The 19,596-nt window shown below is 54.2% G+C and overlaps 1 protein-coding gene across 3 annotated transcripts in view; it reads right to left on the bottom strand.

The window, feature by feature from the left end:
- The window catches only part of DLL3 (delta like canonical Notch ligand 3), a 254,716-nt gene extending 235,626 nt beyond the window's left edge, over positions 1 to 19,090 (bottom strand). For 2 of the 3 annotated variants that reach the window (XM_038381832.2, XM_043501618.1), the window contains exons 1-3: positions 18,757 to 19,090; positions 17,016 to 17,258; positions 10,406 to 10,463 (exon numbers count right to left, since the gene is read on the bottom strand). In XM_038381832.2, coding sequence (XP_038237760.2) covers positions 10,406 to 10,463; positions 17,016 to 17,258; positions 18,757 to 18,807 — 352 coding nt within the window. In that variant the 5' untranslated portion in view covers positions 18,808 to 19,090. The remainder of the gene's footprint in view (positions 1 to 10,405; positions 10,464 to 17,015; positions 17,259 to 18,756) is intronic. The other variant, XM_043501620.1, reaches the window with a different exon arrangement.
- Positions 19,091 to 19,596: the final 506 nt, after the last annotated feature.

Below are 19,596 nucleotides of genomic sequence, written 5' to 3'. Positions count from 1 at the left end.
TCGTCGGCACAGCTCCGAGATAGGGCCATGCTTTAAGAAGGCAACTAGTGGAGGAGACCGAGATGGTCCGGAGGGGCCATGTCGCAAATCTGGCAGCACTTCGAAAGTCATTGGGCTGATCGCACTGAGCCATTAGACCTTTCTGCCATAGAGAGACACAATCCAGAGGACCTCCTGGAGGCCTTTGTCCTAGCGAGGTAGAACGCGAGGGCTCTCCTACCACCTAGGGTGTGGAATATGGCCTCTCTATTGTCCTGGTGAGGCGGGAAGGTGGATAGACTGGTTCCTGTGGCACGAGGCAGCCACTTTAGGGATAAGCTTCAGAGGTTGCCTTAGCGTGACCTTGTCAGGGAAGAATACCATGTACGGGGGATGCACCATTAAGGCGGCTATCTTCCCTACCCTTAAAGACCGTTTTCATCAACAGAGGAGATAGCGAACAGGTGGCCAGGGGCTCAAAGTGGGCCCAAGGCCACCCTTTTAATACTAAATTTCAGTCCCAAAAGGTGGGGTGGGACAGAAGATGTTCGTTATTCCTTTGAGGAACCTTTCTGTAGCTGGGTGCGACAGTACGGAGGACCTCGTATATAGAGTGGTGAAAAGCTGTAATAGTGGCAAGGTAGACTCTGAGACAGCTCAAGGATAACCCCGATTTCTTAAGGGTCAGAGCAGATTCCAGAATCTGCAGAAGAGTTGGGGGCTCCAGACAGATTTGCTGGGACGTGCACCAACTCTGGAACCTGGACCATCTCTGCCGGTAAGTGTGTCGGGTGGAGGACGTCATGCTGCGTAGTAGGAACTCTTGTATGTCCTTTGAGCATGAGCTCTCAAGGGGCTGGATCCACGTCGGAGACATGCTTTGAGTCGGAGGATCCCCAAGTTGGGATGTATGGGGTGCACCCCTTGACTTGCATGAGGAGAGGCGGGGTGGTTGGGAGGGATATCAGCAGGTACACTAGAAGCTGCATCAGGTAAGGGTACCAGGTCTGTCTCGGTCAGATGGGGTGATCAGAATTACATGAGCCCCATCCCTCTTTATCTTTAGCAGGATCTTCAGCAGAATAGGAAAGGAAGGTGTAAAGAAGGTCCTTGTCCCACAGGAGGAGAAGGAGCATCGCCCGGAGAGCGCGTCCAATCCCTGCCCTGGAACAGAACCATGGATACTTCTTGGTTTGGTAAGTGGCAAATAAAATCGGTGGATAATGTTCCCCATGGTGCGAACAAGTCCTGAAGTATTGATGGGTGCATCTCCCATTCGTGGTCTAGCGGGAAGGTGCGACTGGATTTGTCCACTACCAAGTTCTGCATGCCTGGAAGTTAGGCCGCGGATAAGGTGGCGTTTCGAGAGATGCACCAGTTCTGGCCCCTCCTTGGCGACTGACATAATACATGCCGGCTATGTTGTCCAGCAGGACTTTGGAGCCTGCTATCAGTGGGAGGAAAGTGGCGCAGGTGTTCCTGACTGCCCTCATTTCGGGAGGACGGATACGAAGGGAGATCTCCGCCAGAAACCATTTGCATTGTGTTGTGAGCCCATTTCAATGCGTACCCCATCCTAGGAGGGATGCATCCGTGGTGAGAAGTAACGAAGGTGGTCCCTGGAGGAAAGGGGATCTCTTTGCATGCATTGACCGGGTCTTTCCACGGGTCCAGGGAGTTTTGACCCTGGTTGGTAGTGACAGGGGTTTGGCCAAACTGTCCCTGTTCGATCTGTACCACTGCTGTAAGCATCACATGTGAAGTGAAATGCTGCCATATGCCCTAGGAGCTGGAGGCAGGTTCAGGCTCGCACTTGAGGGAGGGAGGGTTGAATGGTTTTGCTTTGTAGCACATCTAGGTTGGCCCCTATAAATTCCAGGCATTGGACAGGTGCAAGGGTCGACTTCTGGGAGCTGATCTGTAGACCCAACTCTGTGAATAAGAGCATCGTAACTTCGGGGGCTCGACAAGCTTCCTGAGGAGACCATTGTTTAGGTCAGGGTAGATCCTGTTCCCTGGAGATTTTAAATGGGCAGCCACTATGGAAAGAACTATGGAAAATCCTCTCTGAGCCGAGGAGAGACTGAAGGGAAGGACCCCGGATTGGTAATGATCGTATCTCAGAGTCAACCTGAGGAAACGTCTGTCAGCCGGTAGTATGGAGATGTGAAATATAGGCATCATGTAGGTCGAGGATCGAAAACCAGTTTCCCAGTTCCAGTGACAGAAGGACCGTCGTTAGCATGACCATCTTGAACTTCTGAGCTTTGATGAAGTTGAGAGCTTGGAGGTCCAGGATGCACCTCCAACCTCCCTTCCTTTGAGGTATCAGGAAGTAGCAAGTAGAACCCCTTGCTTCACAGATGTTGAGGTACCAGTTCTATGGCTCCTAACTACAGGAGTGGATCTATCTCCTGCTGTAGAAGACTCATGTGAGAAGGGTTCCTGAAGAGGGACGGGGAAGGGTGTGGTGGAGGGGGGTAGTGATGGGAAGTGGATGGAATATCCAGATTGGATGGATGATCTCTAGGACCCATCTGTCTGACCCATCTCCTGAGCACTGAGAAACGCTGGCCAAATAGGTGCAAGGTTACAGGTGGTAATATGGACTGGTCTCAGCCTGTCAAAAGCGGCGTTTCAGGGCAGGCCTCAACCCAACTGCCTGGGAGCCCAAGGGCTTCTGCTTCAAGAACCTCCCCTTCTTCCTTTGGAGCTAATAGTGCCGCTGCGCCAGGAATTCCACTGAATATGGTCTGTGCTGGTACTGTGGGCTGACTTGTCTCCTTTGCCCTGGTGTGTAGATTCCCAAGGACCCGAGAGAGGCCCTGGAGTCCTTCAAGGAGTGGAAGGAGGCGTCGGTCTTCTCCACACACAGCTTCACCCCTTCAAAGGGGTGGTCCTCCACCATCGTGTGCACCTTCTTCGGGAAACCCGTGAGGTGCAGCCACGACACGCGTCTCATCCCCACCGCAGCGGAGTTGTGGCGAGAGCCGACTGCAGGGTTGTTTTTGCCACCAGTTGGCATTCCTGGAATCCCCAGAGCTGTCTGGCACCTTGTCAATAAAGTCCTGTAATTGGGGGAGTCATACTTCTCCAGAAGCGCCTGATAGTTTTGTCTGCTCCCTTGCAAGGCGGAGCCAGCAAGGCCGGGTTTTCCCACACCGTCTTAGTGGGATCTAGGATGGCCTCACTGTGCAGGAGGGGAACTTTAGAGGTAGAAGAGGTGTGGAGGATATCAACAAAGTTGGTGATGCACATCTTTCACCTCCTCCAATGGTGCATGGAGGAGGTCGGCCACCATCTTCGCCAGCTCCTGGAATAGGCAGAAACCATCCGCAATGGAGAGCGGTGATGGCATGACCCCCTCATTTGGAGAAGAGGGTGATATGGCCTTGGGTGCGATCCTCTCCTCTGACTCCATCTGCTCTGTCACTTCTAAGGGTTCTGAGGCTCACGCTGCGGCCTCTGGTGACACGTGGTGCCCTGGAAGGAAGGCTGGCAGTGCACTGCCCGGGGGTCCCAGTACAGCCACTGTGGTGGCATGAGCCCAGGTGGTGCCCACAGGTGAGCATACCAGGGCGCCAGCAGTGCCATCTGGTGGTATATTCCCTGACCTTGCGGTCGGAGAGCTGCCTCCCTAAATATGATCTTCTGGTGAAGCTCTCAGTCTTTGCAGGATCTTGGTCGAAATTGCTGGCAGAGGGAACGCTTTTATTGGATGTGGCCCTTACAGAGACAGCAAATGCACTGAGAGCGCTTGTTAGCAATGAAGATTGCCTTGCTGCAAGTGTGACACTTCTTGAAGCCCAGAGAACTGGGCATAGCCTTGTCCAAGGGCCGATTTGAACAATGAAGTCTTTTCTTTCTTCTTCAATCAAAATAAAGATAAAAGGCGGCTAAAGAGCTCTCGAAAGCTAAATATTAACAACTGAAAGAAGAGTTAAGGATCTGCAAATGGACAGGCAGTAGAGAAAGAACGGAGGACAGCTAGACTCATGGCACAGCACGAAGAGAGACAGCGCATGGGCGAGCCCAATGGACACTGCTGTCGAAGTTCTCCGATCAGCAGCGCAGGGACGCAGACACACCTAAAGCTGAACACCCATAGGGACACGACTCAAAGAAGAACTAAAAATGAATAGTAACTTTGGAACATGTGCTCATGACTTGACCACATTTGAGCTGGGCAAACAGAATAAAGTGCAAACCAGTAATACAGGGCTTTAAAAGGGCCAATTTCACAAAAAACTTAAAACAATTATGAGCCAAATCAGCTGGGAGGAAGAATTTAATTAGATACATGTGAATGATAATTGGGAATTATTCAAGAAAACTTTACTACATGCCTCAAAAGCCACAACTTGAGAAAGAAGACTGCATTGGTGGAAAAAACAACCTGGCATAGAGGGGAAGTAAAAGCAGATACTATATATAAACAAACAGACTACAGGGAAGTTCATCGTAATGAATATAAATCTGAAGCTAGGAATGTAGAAAACAGATAAGGGAAGCAAAAGGAGAACTTCATAGCCAGCCAAGTTAAGGACAATAAGAAGGATGTTTTAAAAGTATATTAGGAAGAAAAAGAATCCTAGCAATAGTGGTGATCCATTACTAAATGGAAAATGGTAGAATTGTCAATATTAATTCAGAAAAGGCAAAAATGTTCAGTAAATATTTATGTTCTGAATTTCTGAGTGTGGGAACAAGTTATATATAGTCAGATCATAAGATGATAACACTTCCCATTCCACTAGTATCTCTGGAGGATGTTTAAACAGCAGCTACTAAAGTATCAGCAAGTCCAGATAGCTTGCACCCAAGTGTTTTAGAAGAGCTGGCCAAGGAGCTTGCTGATCCATTAATGTTGCTTTTCAATAAGTTGTGTAAGTCAAGAAGTTCCAGAAGACTGGAAGAAAGCTACTCTTGTGACAATATTTAGAAAGGGTAAACGGGATGACCCAGCTAATTATAGGCAGTCAGACTCACATCAATCCCAGGCAAGAAAATGGAGAGGCTGATATGGGACTTGAATAATAAAGAATAAAGGGAGGGTAATATAATTAATTTCAAGTAAAATGGGTTTATGGAAAATTAGTTTGGTTGATAAAGATAATGGTGCTGATGAGATATACTTAGATTTCTCAAAAAGAAAAGGAGTACTTGTGGCACCTTAGAGACTAACAAATTTATTTGAGCATAAGCTTTCGTGAGCTACAGCTCACTTCATCACCAAATGCATCCGATGAAGTGAGCTGTAGCTCACGAAAGCTTATGCTCAAATAAATTTGTTAGTCTCTAAGGTGCCACAAGTCCTCCTTTTCTTTTTGCGAATACAGACTAACACGGCTGCTACTCTGAAACTTAGATTTCTGTAAGACATTTGACTTGATAATACACAACATCTTTATTAAAAACTAGAAAGATACAAAATTAACATGGCCCACATTATATGGATTAATAGCTGGCTAAGTGACAGGTCCCAAAAGGTAACTGTAAACAGGGAATAGTCATCAAGCGGGTCCATTTCTAGTGGGGTCCCGCAGGGATGAGTTCTTGGCCCTTCACTATTGGATATTTTTAACAATGACCTGGAAGGAAACATAAAATGATCACTGATGAAGTTGCAGATGACAAAGATCAAGGAAGTGGTAAATAATGTAGCGGACAGGTCACCAATACACTGCAATCTGGAGCACCTGGTAAACTGGGCGCAAGCAACAAAATTTGTTTTAATACAGCTAAACATAAGGTGATTTGTTGTGGAACAAAGAATGCAGGGCATACTTGCATGATAGGGGACTCCATCCTGGGAAGCTGCGACTCTGAGAAAGACCTGGGAGTTGTATTCGATACAAAACACAAAGTTCCCAGTGTGACGCTGTGGCCAAAAGGGCTAGTGTGACCCTGGGATGCATCAACAGGGGAATCTCAAGCAGGAGCAAAGAGTTTATTTCCCCTCTGTAGTTGGCCCTGGTGCGACCGCTGTGGGAATCTTGCGTCCAGTTCTGGAGCCCACAATTCAAGGAGGATGTGGATAAATTGGAGAGGGGTCAGAGAAGAATCACGAGAATGATCAGAGGGTTAGAAAACCTGCCTTGTAGTGCGAGATTCAAAGAGCTCAAGCTATTTAACTGAACAAAGAGAAGGTTCAGGGGTCACTGGATCCCAGGTGATCAGTTCCTACCTGGGAACATGTTGATAAGGGGCACCTCAGTCCAGGGCAGGGAGGTCTAACGGGACCCAGTGGTTGGACATGGAAGCCGGACACATCCAGGCGGGAGATAAGGCGTGCATTTTTAACAGCAAAGGCAGCCAACCTTTGGAACAACTCACCCAGAGTCGTGGTGGATTCTCCATCCCAGACAATTTTTAAACCAAGATGGGATGTTTCTTTTTTCCCCTCTAGCGCCACCAGGAATTAACGCAGGGCAGTCCTGTGGCGGGCTTTCGACAGGAAAGCAGATGAAATTATCCGAGTAGCCCCTTGTGTCTTTAGAATCTATGAATCCCTTCGTGGCCCAGGGACCTCCTGATGGCCACTGGCAAAGGGCCCAAGGGGGGCAGAGGGGTTTACAGGGACCACTAGATCTGATGTCTACATAATAGCACACCAAAGGGGGGCATGTGAGGTCTCTACCGACATCGTCCTAACCAGCCTGTGACGTATGTACGGATGATATTTAAGGAGTTCTGCATCTATACGTTCCAAGGTATGCATGTTAGGCTAGGTCACCAGGCGATACACAGGTTCTGGGCAGGCAGGTGGGGTAGGAGACGCTTCTCATGCCCTGACTGACCATTGTGTATTGCGCATCTTACAACGGGAGTCTCTCTGCACACGGAGCGTCCAGCTAATCGAGACCACGAAGTCGCCAAGAGAGAACAAGATCTCCAGGCGCACACGGCCTCACGGTGGGGGGTGGGTCCTGTTTATGACCAAGATCAAAGAAGAAGCCTGGAGAACGTGGAGAGACACCCAGGAACCAAGCTGCCAACGGGTTTGTCTTAGGAACGGAGGGTCCCAGCTGGCCTGGCTGTTAGAGGCTGGGGGAAGGACATGGGATGAGCTGGTCTCTGGAGAGAGGGGAGTGTCTGGTAAGTTCAGCCTGGGCTCTGGTTCTGGTGTGGACGTAACTCATTGTTTCCAATCAGTCTACCTCCCTGCTGTTACTTGAAGCTCTGGTCTCTGCGAGATGCACCTGATTTCCCTCTGAACGTGGCTAAGGCCTGGGGGTTCAGGGTGCAGGGAGCTGAGGTGGATCCGGGAAGCTGGGCTGGGCTGTTTCTTTGGGAGCAGCTGGGCTGTGAATACGGCGAGTGCCAGGTGGAGCAGGGGCCAGGTGCTCCAGGGGGATGCTCATGGTGCGGGGGGGCTGCTGATAATGTGCAGAGGGCCAGCAGGGCCTGTCTAGGCTGGGACGGGAGCACTTGTGTTTCCCAAGCCAGCAAAGCTGGGGAGCAGAGCCCCGGCAGGCCCAGACAGGGCTTCCTCATGCTAGGGGCAGGTGGTGGCGAGGTGCCTCACAGCCCTGGGTACCCCAGGAGCGTCACACCCTTCCTCCATGTTGTTCTCCCCACTCAACCCACCCTAGAGTGCCCCTTCCTTCCCCCTGCACTCCCATGGCCTCCTGCACCCCATATTCCCTGCCTCATCCCCCCAAGAACCCTCATTCCCTCCCCCCCTTTATTCCCCCTACCCATCCCCTGAGACCCCCGTTCCCTTCTCTCCCCTCCCCCCCGGTATTCAACCCTGGGACCCCCATTCCTTCCCCCCCATATTCCCCTCTCCATCCCTCTGGGGACCCCCCCCACTCCCTGCATTCTGTCACTCCCCAACCCCTCCCCTCAGCAGTTCTCCCCCCAAGTCAGAGCCCCCCTCCCCCCACACACACACACCCTGTCCTGGAGCCTGCAGCTTTGGCCCCTCATCTCAGACCAGAGTCCTGCATCGGGAGAGGGGATGGGAGGGAATTGAGGGGGTTGCTCCTCCCCCCAAAATGTCCCACCAGCCAGCACTTGCCCTGCCTGCACCTTGGCTCCTCACACCCAGCCTGCTCCAGCCACACAGCACAGCCACTGGGCCCCCGCGGCCCCCCCCAGCTGGGAGCCCCGCCCCTCCCCAGCCAGCCACGCCCACCCTATGCCAACCCACCCCCCCTTACCCCTCCTTCTGGACGGACGCCCCTATATGCACCATCCCAGCCCCACCCCGCTTCCAGCCAGACTCCTCCCCACACCCACACCCCATCCTGTCCCATCTGTCACCCAGCCAACTACCCACCCCCAGACCTCACCACCACCCATTCCTCCCCCAACAGCCTCCCCCCCTCACTATCCATCCTCACCCCACCCAACCTAGTTGCCCCCCCACATCCTCCCCTTGCTACAGGATCCGGTACAAAGAGCATCGAATGCTCCAGCTCCAGTAACAGGGTTTGTGTGGAAGGGCAGGGGATGGTTCCTCTCCCCAGCACCCAGCTGTGTGACCCCCTCGCTGGGATCCCCCACCTCCGGCATCCAGCACCTCTGCCCCCCCACCCCTCACTGGGATCACCCCACCCCCCAGCACCAGGATCCTCTGCCCCTTACCCCCCGCTAGCATCCCCCACCCACCCATCCACAGCACCCAACTCCTCTGCCCCCCACCCTACACTGGGATCTGCCCCCCTCTGGCACCCGGCTCCTCTGCTCCCCACCCTGCACTGGGATCCCCCCGTCTCCTCTGCCCCCAGCCCCAGCTGGAATCCCCCCCACCTCCGGCACCCAGATCCTCTGCCCTCCACCTCTGGAATTTCCCCCATACCCCCAGGGGCTGACATGGTCCATCCCCCGCAACTCTCCCCTGATCACTAGCACCCCAGGTCTCCATCAGCTGCTTTCCCTCACTCCTGCTGGCTCCGGTACCCAGCAGGGATATCTGTGTCCCCACTTCCGCCTCCCGGAGCCAGGGACCCGGAGCTGAAGTCTGTAAGGGAATTGGGGTGGGGAGTGTCCCAGGAATTTCCTCCCCATCCCTGCCTCCTGGCTACAAATGCTCAATCCCACCCAGGGAAGCGCCTGCTCCCTCCCCAGGTTTGCTATTTACCCCCCTCAAAAGGAATCCCACAATTCCCTAGGGCTGACCCTTGCTCCGCTACTGTGTGCTTCAGCTGGGAATGGGTGGAGATGGGGGGTGACCGGGAATGGGACAGCCTGGTGCCTGAATCCCAAACCCTGCTGCCGGGCACCCTCAGACATAGGGGAAGTTTGGATCCAGGCCCCAGCCCTCTACACCAGTGCCACAGGGATGCAAAAGAGGGTGGGGGCCACCCTGGGGGATGCCGGCAATACGGGGGCAGAGGGCTAGTGGGTGCCCATCCTGGGGGATGCTGGGGGCGTGGAGTTGACATGCTGGCAAATGTGGGCAGCATGGGAGAGACGGGCTGGTGGGTGCCCATCCTGAAGGGTCCCCATCCTGGGGGGGCCACGGGCAGTAAGGGGGCAAAGTGTCAGTGTAGGGCTGTTCTGGGGGTACATGTGGGGGGTGAGCACACTGCACCCTACCCGTTCAGCCTGCCCATATGGGGCTGGGGCTGCTGTGCGTGAGCTCAAGCCGCCCGGGAGTGGGCATGTCGGGCTAGGCTGCCCCAGGACAGTCCCAGAATCCAGAAGGCTTCAAGCTCCACATCTTTGGAGGAGGGGAGGAGCACAGGAGCTGGCTGGAGTGGAGGAGTTGTGGGGGGGGCTGCAGGGCCGGTTTAAGGCGTGTGCACGCAACAGGCCTGGAGGGTCTCAGTTCCAGCAGTCACCTGATCCCAGCAAGATCCCCGGCTCCATGTTTCAAAGAAGAAATTCTTTAGTCCTCATAATTGGGAAGAACGGGGTCTGGGGTAACCCATACAGTGACACTGCCTGGGTCTGCAGAGAGCCTGACCCTGTTGCTCTGTGAGGGGACAGCTGCCTCAAGCAATCTGAGTGGGCTTTTTATTGCCAGCCCCACTACTAGCCTCACCCCAGCTGGGAGCTCTGCCTGGGGCAGGAAGGGCACAGTGCATCAGGTCCAGCGCCTCCCCCTACCACACCAAGCAGACACATCCTGGCTGCAGAGGTGAGTACTGGGACCCCCCACTGCCACCCTGCTTCTCTGGAGGAGGGGGTCCCTGCTTTCCTTTAGCGAGTCAGACTCACGATGTGTGTGGGGGGGGAAGCCATAGGGGCTTATGATGTGATGTGCCAAGGGGCCAGCGTTAGAATCATCTGGCCCGAGTGGGTTGGGGGCAGAGCAGCAGACCCGGGGCACCAGGTGCAGGACCGAGGAGAGGGGGTGTCCCATCAGTCAGGGTGTAGGTTCTGTGTGAGCCTGGGATGGCCCCCCAAAAAGATGGGGCTGCCCACATACCCCACTCCTGCAGCACCCCCTGGTGGCGGCTGGGGTATCGCTCACCTGTGGACGGCTCGCCCGCTTCGGCTCTCCACGTCTCGATGATGAGGGAGAAGGTGCCCTGGAGCGGAGAGAGAGCAGAGAGCGTGAGGGGGTGGGGTGGAGAGGGGCGACCCGGGACAGAGATGGGATGGTATGATGGATGGGGATGGGGGAGCATGGGGCTAAGGAGGAAGAGCCCAGGGGGAAGGTGCACAATAGGAGAAGAATTGGGGTGGGGGAAAGAGAAGGCTGCCCTGGGGGTGCCTAACTGGGGGCATTGGGAGGAAGGGGACGCTGGGCATGTCTTACCTGGGGGAGGGGAATTTGAGCGGTGGAGGGACATATGAATAAAATTATAAACTCAGAAGGGCCCATTGTGATCATCTAATCTGACCCCCGGGACAGCATGGGTTAGAGACCTGCCCCGGAATAATTCCCAGAGCAGATCTGTGAGCAAAACATCCTGTCTGCACTTTAAAACGGCCAGTGCTGGAGAATCCACCGTGCCCCTCAGTCAGTTGCTCCCGTGGTTAATCACCCTCCCTGTTAAAAAACGGCCACCTTCTTTCCAGTCTGAATGCGTCCCATGTCAACTCCCAGCCACTGGCTTGTGTTGGGCCTTTCTCTGATAGACTGAAGGGACCTTGATTAATATTTGTTCCCTGGGCAGGTGTCGATAGCCTGGGATCCAGTCACCAGCTCATCTTCTTTAGTTAAGCTAAATAGATCAAGCTCTGCGAGTCTCTCACTACCAGGCAGGTTTTCTAACCCCCCTGATCATTCTCGTGACTCTTCTCTGACCCCTCTCCAATTCATCAACATCCTCCTTGAGTGGTGGGCACCAGAACCGGACACAGGATCCCAGCAGCGGTCGCATCAGGGCCAAACACAGAGGGGAAAGAACCTCTCTGCTCCTACGCAAGATTCCCCTGTTCACACACCCCAGGATCGCATTAGCCCTTTCAGCCCGGGCATCGCACAGGGAGCTCCTGTTTTGCTGATTATCCACCACGATCTCCGACTCTTTCAGAATCACAGAGCGAGAGCCCCCCAGCCTGGCAGTACGGCCAACAGGCTTAGCACCTAGGTGCCTCCATTGACATTTAGGCGTGTTTAAAAAAAAACCCCACACACACGCTGTTGGCTTGTGCCCAGTTTACCAAGCAACCCAGAATGGCTCCAAGTCACTGTAGAATTGCAGGGGGTGGGCTGTATTATGGGGGTGATGCTGGGAGAGAGGGATCCAAGGGATATATAATGGGAGTGCAATATAGTAATGGGTGGGAGGGATAGTGGGGGTGTATTACTGGGGAAGGGGCTGTATAATGGGGATGTATTATTAGGGAGGGGGCTGGGGAAGGCCGTGTGTTATTGGGGGAGGGGCTGGAGGAAGGGGCTGTACGGAAAAAAAAAAGTGCATCATGGGGCCTGTTGGGTGGGGGGGTTGTGCTGACCCAAGCAGCTGGCTAGGCTAGGCTAGGCTGATGGCTCCGTCACGAGGCTCTGGCCCACCATCTCTTGAGCCCTGATTCCTCTGGGGACCCTTGACACAGGGGCGAACTCAGGGGGTCACCAACCCAGCTCCCCAGAGGAGCTGCGACCAGGGGAATTTGGTGAGAGCGCGCGAGAGGCAGACAGACCTAACAAACAGGCTCTAAGCTTAGGCCAAGAACACCCCCACTCCCCAAAATCCCTGCTAGAGTAAAAATATCGCAGGCAGGCATGCAGAGCAGAGTGGGGGCTCCCCAGTTCATAGCCCTGAACACAGCTTGTGCCGTGACCTGCTGCGTGGGCCGGGGGCGTTATGTGGGCATTCGGTGCCAGCAGCTCTTGGCTCTCAGAGACTGAGTGCGGGCTCTGGAGACTGGAGGAGCTGAGGGAGACAGAGGGGTACAGAAAGAAGACTTTTGGGGACACAGGAGAGCGGGTTCCACCCCATCTAACAGCTCCTGTGCTGCTGAGGAGGGGGAAGTCTCAGGGAAGGAGAACATCAGGCTGGGGCAGAGGGAAACGATCCCATCACAGAATATCAGGGTTGGAAGAGACCTCAGGAGGTCACCTAGTCCAATCCCCTGCTCAAAGCAGGACCAACCCCAACTAAATCGACAAAGCCTTGGCTGGGATATCGTTGGGACCCTCCTTCCAGATGATATCATGGTCTCCTCTCACACCGAGGCCCTCCCCTCCGGGGGGGCTCCAGTTATTAGGAAGAGACAGGTCATACGCATTGGGGATTCGATCAGTAGAAATATGGATACAGTAACATAAGAATGGCCATACTGGGTCAGACCAAAGGTCCATCTAGCCCAGTATCCAGTCTTGCGATAATGGCCAAGATCAACTGCCCCAGAGGGAACGAACAGAAAAGGTCATCAATTACCCTGTTGTTCATTCCCAGCTTCTGGCAAACAGAGGCTAGGGACACCATCCCTGCCCATCCTAGCTAATAGCCCTTGATGGACCTATCCCCCATGAACTTATCTAGTTCTTTTTTGAACCCTGCTATAGTCTTGGCCTTCACAACATCCCCCGGCAAGGAGTTCCACAGGTTGTGCATTGTATGAAAAAAAGACTTCCTTTTGTTTGTTTTAATAGTTGGGTTTGTGATGACTGGGGTGAACTGCATGGTGAAATGCCTGCCAGGTGTGTAGGTTATGGATCTCTCAAGGTATCTACACAGACTTATGTGTAGTGCTGGGGAAGAGCCAGTGGTTATGGTACATGTAGGTACCAATGACATAGGGAAAGATAGGAGAGAAGTCCTGGAGGCCAAATTTAGGCTGCTAGGTAAGAGATTGAAGTCCAGGACTTCCATGTTAGCATTCCCCAAAATGTTTCCAGTTCCACATGCAGGGCCAGATAGACAGGCAGGACTGCAGGGTCTCAAGGTGTGGATGAGACAATGGTGTAGGGAAGAGGGACTTAGGTTTATTAGGAACTGGCAATGCTTAACTTGTGCCAAGGCTTGCCAGGGCTGAGCCCTGGCACCTGTGGGCTTGGCAGTTCATAGCCCCAGCACCTGTGGGCTTGGCGCATCTGTTATGAATGTAAAAAAATTCCTTGAGTCCTGACACCTCTTCCATTGCAAATTAAGCACTGCGAACTGGGGAACCTTTTGAGAAAGGAAGGATGGGCTCCACCCAAACCAAAACCAAACCCGATTGCTGGCATGTACAACGTAAAAGGTCGTAGGGAAGTTTTTACACTCAGGGCTGGGGAAAAGCCGACAGGAGCAGAGGATCACCCGGTTTGGGCAGAAACATCCTGTAGGGGAGAATTTATTAAAAGGGAGCTATGTCCTAGTAAAAAAGTTACGTCTGGTAACGTACAGATAGGAGCTAAGGAAGTGCAGTCAGCGGTAAAAAAGTCAAGTTTAAATATAGCACATGAAGGCGAGTTTCGGATATTGACAAAATGGACAAATGCGGATCTAAAAATGCTAGAAGTGTAAATGCTAAGAGGAGTGAACAAGAGTGCCTGGTATTAAGTGATTATATTAATATAATAGACATCATGGAAATGGGGTGGAATGAGGATAGTCAATGGGACAATACTACCAGGGTACAAAATATATCAGAAGAACAGAGCAGGTGGTCCTGGTGGGGGAGCGGCCCTAGAAAGCACAAAAGTCAAAGAAAGTAAAAATCTTAAATTAATCAAACTGTACCACAGAAACTCTATGGACAGAAATTCTAGGCTTGACTAATAAGCGTCTAGCAGTAGGAACATCCTCCCGATTACCTGGCCGGGACAGAGAGATTAGAGAGGCCTCAAAGGCAGAAAAAATAATGGGGGACTTCAACTATCCCCATATTGACTGGGTACATGTCAGCTCAGAGCGGGATGCTAGATAAGATTTCTAGCCGACATTAATGGTGTCTTCTCGGAGCAGCTAGCCCTGGAACTCACAAGGGAAGAGGCAATTCTTGATTTAGTCCCAAGTGGCGCACAGGATCTGGTCCAAAGGGTGAATATGGCTGAACCACTCGGTAAAAGTGACCACAACGCAATTAAATTTAGCAGCCTGGTAGAGGGGAAAATACCAACAAAATCCGCCACGGTAGCATTTAACTTAAAAAAAAAGGAGAACGACACAAAATTGAGGAAACGAGTTAAACAGGAATTAAAAGGAACAGTCACAAGACTGAAACGCCTGCAAGCTGCATGGAAGCTATTTAAAAACACCATAATAGGGGTGTAAACAAAACATAATAGAGGTGTAATAAAACTTCCCTACGACCTTTTACATTGTACATGCCAGCAAAACCTAATGTATACCTCCAAATAAAACAAAACAGCAAGAGGACCAAAAAAATGCCCCCATAGCTAAACAGCAGAGTAAGAGAGGCGGTTGGAGGCAAAAAGGCATCCTTTAAAAATTGGAAGTCAAATCCTAGTGAGGAAAATAGAAAGGGAAGTCAAGTGTAAAAGTATAAGGCAGGCAGGCCAAGAAAGAACTTGAAGAGCAACTAGCTAAAGACACAAAAACTAACAGCAAACATTTTTAATTAGATCAGAAGCAGGAAGCCTGCTAAACAGTCATTGGGGCCACTGGTCCATCGAGGTGCTCAAGGAGCACTTAAAGATGATGAGGCCATTGCAGAGAAACTAAATGAATTCTGTGCATCGGTCTTCACTGCAGAGGATGCGAGGGAGATTCCCACGCCTGAGCCATTATTGTTAGGTGACAAATCTGAAGAACAATCCCAGATTGAGGTGGCGATAGGGGAGGTTTTGGAACAAATAGATAAGTTAAATGGTAATAAGTCACCAGGACCAGGTGGTATTCACCCAAGAGTTCTGCCATTTCACATTTGAGTTCCTTCAGAACTCCTAACCATGGTACAAAACCTATCACTTAAATCAGTCCGTACCGGACAACTGGAGGGAAGCTAATGTAACACTGATTAACAAACAACAAATAGCTCCAGAGGTGATCCTGGCAATTACAGGCCAGTAAGCCTGACTTCAGTACCAGGCAGATTGGTTGAAACTAGAGTAAAGAACAGATTTATCCAACACACAGAAGAAAATGCTGTGTTGGGGAAGGGTCAATACAGCTTTTGTAATGGGAAATCCTGCCTCACCAATCTATTAGAATTCTTTGAGGGGGTCAGTAAGTATGTGATCACAGGTGATCCATGGATACAGTGCACTTGGACTTTCACAAAGCCTTTGACAAGGTCCCTCACCAAGGGCTCTTAAGCATGGGATAAGAGGGACGGTCCTCTCCCGGGTCAGTAACTGGTTAAAAGACAGGAAACAAAGAGAAGGAATAAATTGGTTTCAGAATGGAGACACGTAAATAGAAGTGTCCTCCAGGTATCGGTGCTGGGATCAGGGCTGTTCAACATATTCATAAATGACGTGGAAAAAGGGATGAACAGCGATGATACAAAACTACTCAAGACAGTTAAGTCGAGAGCAGACTGCGAAGAGCTACAAAGGGACTGCACAAAACTGGGTGACAAGAGGCAGATGAAATTCAATGTTGATAAATGCAAAGTAATGCACATTAGAAAGCATGATCCAAATATACATATTCAATAAGGGCGTCTAAATTAGCTGTTACCACTCGAGAGAGACCTTGGAGTCACTATGGATAGTTCTCCAAAAATCATCTGCCCAATGTGCAGCAGCAGTGAAAAAAGTAAACATAGACTGTTAGGAACCATTAGGAAAGGGATAGAGAAGATGACAGAAAATATCACGTTGCCTCTATATAAAGACACGGTTCGCCCACACCCTGAATACCGTGTGCAGATCTGGTTGCTCCCATCTCAGAAAATATATATTAGAATTGGAAAAGATGCAGCGAAGGGCAACAAAAATGATGAGAGGGATGGAGCAGCTTCCATAGGAGGGGAGATTAAAAAGGCTGGGACTGTTTGACTTGGAAAAGGGGGGCAGGGGGGACAGTAGCGAGGTCTATAAAATCATGCCTGGGGTGGAGAAAGTGACTGGGGAAAGTATTATTCACCCCTTCACATCACACAAGAACCAGGGGTCACCCAGTGAAATTAACAGGCAGCAGGTTTAAAACAAACAAAAGGAAGTACTTCTTCACACAACACACAGTCAACCTGTGGAACTCCTTGCCAGGGGATGTTGTGAAGGCCAAGAGTTTAAAAAAAAGAAGAAAATTAGGTAAGTTGCTGGAGGACAGGTCCATCAATGGCTATTGGCCAAAAGGACCAGGGATGCAACCCCATGCTCCAGGTCCCTGAACTTCCAACAGCCAGAAGCTGGGACCGGACAATGGGGGATGGATCATGCGATGATTGCCCTGGTTGTGTTCACTCCCTTTAAACATCTGGCACCTGCTGCTGTCAGAAGACAGGATACTGAGCCAGATGGACCATTGGGCTGACCCAGTCTGGCCGTTCTCATGTTCTTGTTGGCCGGAGGAGGGAGGGGGCAAAGAGGTGGGAGTTGAATGGGGATGAATAATGGGGGGAGGGGATTATAACAGGGTGTACTATGGGGAAGGGCCCTGGATGAGGAGATATACAATGGAGGTGTATTATTTGGGTAGGGGGTATATAATGGGGGTTATTATGGGGTGCTGGGGGTGTATTATTGGGGGAAGGGTGTAATATGGGGGAGGAGGGCACTGTGGGGCGGCTCTCACCGGCCACTTGAAGTGGAAGGGCACGCGGATGGGTGCGCTGGTGGCCACAGCGTTGCGGTCAGCAGGGACCATGTCGCTCAGGGCGGCGCCGAAGGTGCAGGGGGGCTCGGGGGACACGACAGCCTGGGCATGCTTGAGGCAGACGCGGAAGAAGAGGCAGCAGGGCCTGGTGCCGGGGCACAGGCTGGGGGCGCTGCTGTGGAACCAGTGCACCTGGAGCTCAAACACCCCAGCCGGCAGGGCCTGTGGGACAGAGTGTGGGGTTAGCATGGGACCCGGCCCGTCTCTTCCTGCAGATCCTCCCCACACACTGCTCCCCTCCCCAGGGATCTCCCCACCCCACAGCCTGCGTTCCCAGCACGTATCCCCACCCCACAGCCCAACCCTCTGGCATGCAGACTCCACCCCAAAGATCCCCAAACCCACAGCCTGTGCCCCCTGAGCACACTGCCCCTCCCCCAAGGATCCCCCAACCCACAGTCCCCCACAGCCCACTGCGCCATCCATCCAGAGATCCTCCCAGCTCAGAGACTGTGGCCCCCAAAACCCCTTGTCCCTCCCTGGGGTGAAATCCCCCCATGGCACCTCCAAGCCTCCTGGCCTCCCCTCCATAGTTTGTACCTCCTCTCCCCAACTTACAGCCTTTGCCTCCCAGGGCAGAGACCCTGCCCCCCCACACACACGTTGGGTCTCACAGCCCAGGGCTAATCTCCCCTCTCCAGAGAAGTTTCCACCTTTTCCCCAGGGGCAAGTTCCCCCAACTCCAACCCTGCCACTGCCCCCCCCAGGGCAAAAGTGTCCTGAGAACCATGTAACCCCCCCCAGGAGCAACACCACCGCCTGGACCATGCAACCCCCGCGGGACACCCAGCCCCCTGGGTCCTGTACCCCCACTATCCCCAGGGCATAGTTTATCTTCCCCCCCCGCAGCCTGGAAGCGCCCCCTTCCCTCCCCTGATGTTCCCTTCATGAATTCCCTACCCCGTGACAAGGGTCCCCTTCCCCGCCAGAGAGGGGTTGCCCCGGGCACCCCCCGCCCCCTCACACGTCCCAGGATATAGCCCCCCCTTTTCCCCAGACCCTCCACAGTGCCTGAACCCTTCTGGGGTCCTGCCGGCCCTCCCTGCGAGCGGGGACCCCCGGGGTGAGTCCGAGTCACCTGACCCCTCCGCGATCCCCCCCAGGTCAGAGCGCGGTGCTGGTGGAGAGGTCCCGAGCCGCCAGCCCCGCCGGGAGCGCGGAGCTCCTGGGCACTGCAAAGCGCTCACCCCCCACCGAGAAGTCCCCGTGCCCCCCAAGCGCGGCCCTCCTGGAGAGGTCCCGGTTCCCCGCCCCAGCGCGCTGCCCCGCTTGGAGGGGTCCCGGTTCCCCGCCCCAGCGCGCTGCCCCGCTTGGAGGGGTCCCGGTTCCCCGCCCCCTCCCCCCGATACTGCCCCTGCCCTGCGCGGCTGCCCCCTTGGGGAGATCCCGCCCCCCCCTTTACTGCCCCTGCCCTGCGCGCTGCCCCCCTTGGGGAGATCCCGCCCCCCACCCCATGGCGTGCACAGCCCCCCTCCGAACGGTCCAGGTCCCCACTCCTTGTGCCCCTGCGTGCAGCCCTCTTGGAGAGATCCCGGACCCCCCACCCCCATGGATACCGCCCCTGCCCTGCGCGCTGCCCCCCTTGGAGAGATCGCGCCCGCCCGCCCCTGCCCTGCGCGCAGCCCCCCGGGGAGGTCCCCCTGGGCCCGGAGTCACTCACCAGCTGTGCGCAGAGCAGGGCCAGGAAGCCGGCGAGGAGCAGGGGCGCCATGGGGCGAGGCGGCGGCGGGTGGCCCTGGGGGGCGAAGTCCCTGTAGCAGCAGCTTAGTCCAAGGGGGTGCGCGCCGGGAGCCGGGGCGCCCTGGGCAGGGCTCGGTGCGCGCCGGAGAAGGCCGCGGGAGGTGGGGGTCGCGGGTGCCCGCCCGGCGGAGCCCAGAGCCGGCGGAGGGTCGCTGGAGGAGCCCGCCGAGGCTGCGGGGACGGCAGAGCGGAGCGCACGGAGAACGAAGCTGCCGCCTGCCGCCTCCGGCTCTTTTAAACCCCGGCCCTGCCTGGTGTCGGGTTGCCTGGCCCGGCTGCACCCGCCCCTTCGCTCCCGCTCCCCTTCCCACCGGCAGGGGCAACCCCCCCCAGCGGAGCGAGCGAGCGACTGGGGCGGAGCCCACCCCCAGCAGCCGGGCTGGCCCGGGCCCCCTGCGGCCTCTCCGGCTCCTGGGACTTTCCCTCCAGGCCCACGCCTGACCCTCCCCCGGGTTGGTACCTACTGGGCAGGGCGGCAGAGCACCTCACTGGCAGGAGATGCCTCTGCCCCAGGGGTCTGTGCCACTGGCCTGGCCCTTTGGCAGGGCTGCTGGGGCCGCGGAGCAACCTCCTGCCATGGGGGAAAGAGAGGCAGCCCCTGAAAGCTGGGTGCTCGGTTATGGGGCGCTCAACTGGTGACACCCTGAGCTGGAATGGCCAGGCTGGATCAGAGAAGAGGCCCATCTGGCAGGGTATCAGGCCTCCCCAGCTGGCAATGGAGGAAGGTGTAAGACCCCCGCCATGGCAGCTGTGGGATAAT

Source organism: Dermochelys coriacea, chromosome 23 (assembly GCF_009764565.3).
Source record: "Dermochelys coriacea isolate rDerCor1 chromosome 23, rDerCor1.pri.v4, whole genome shotgun sequence".
In the NCBI taxonomy this organism is placed as follows: domain Eukaryota; kingdom Metazoa; phylum Chordata; order Testudines; family Dermochelyidae; genus Dermochelys; species Dermochelys coriacea.
Note: the sequence above shows the minus strand (reverse complement) of the source record. Positions and strands in the feature narration are given on the sequence as shown.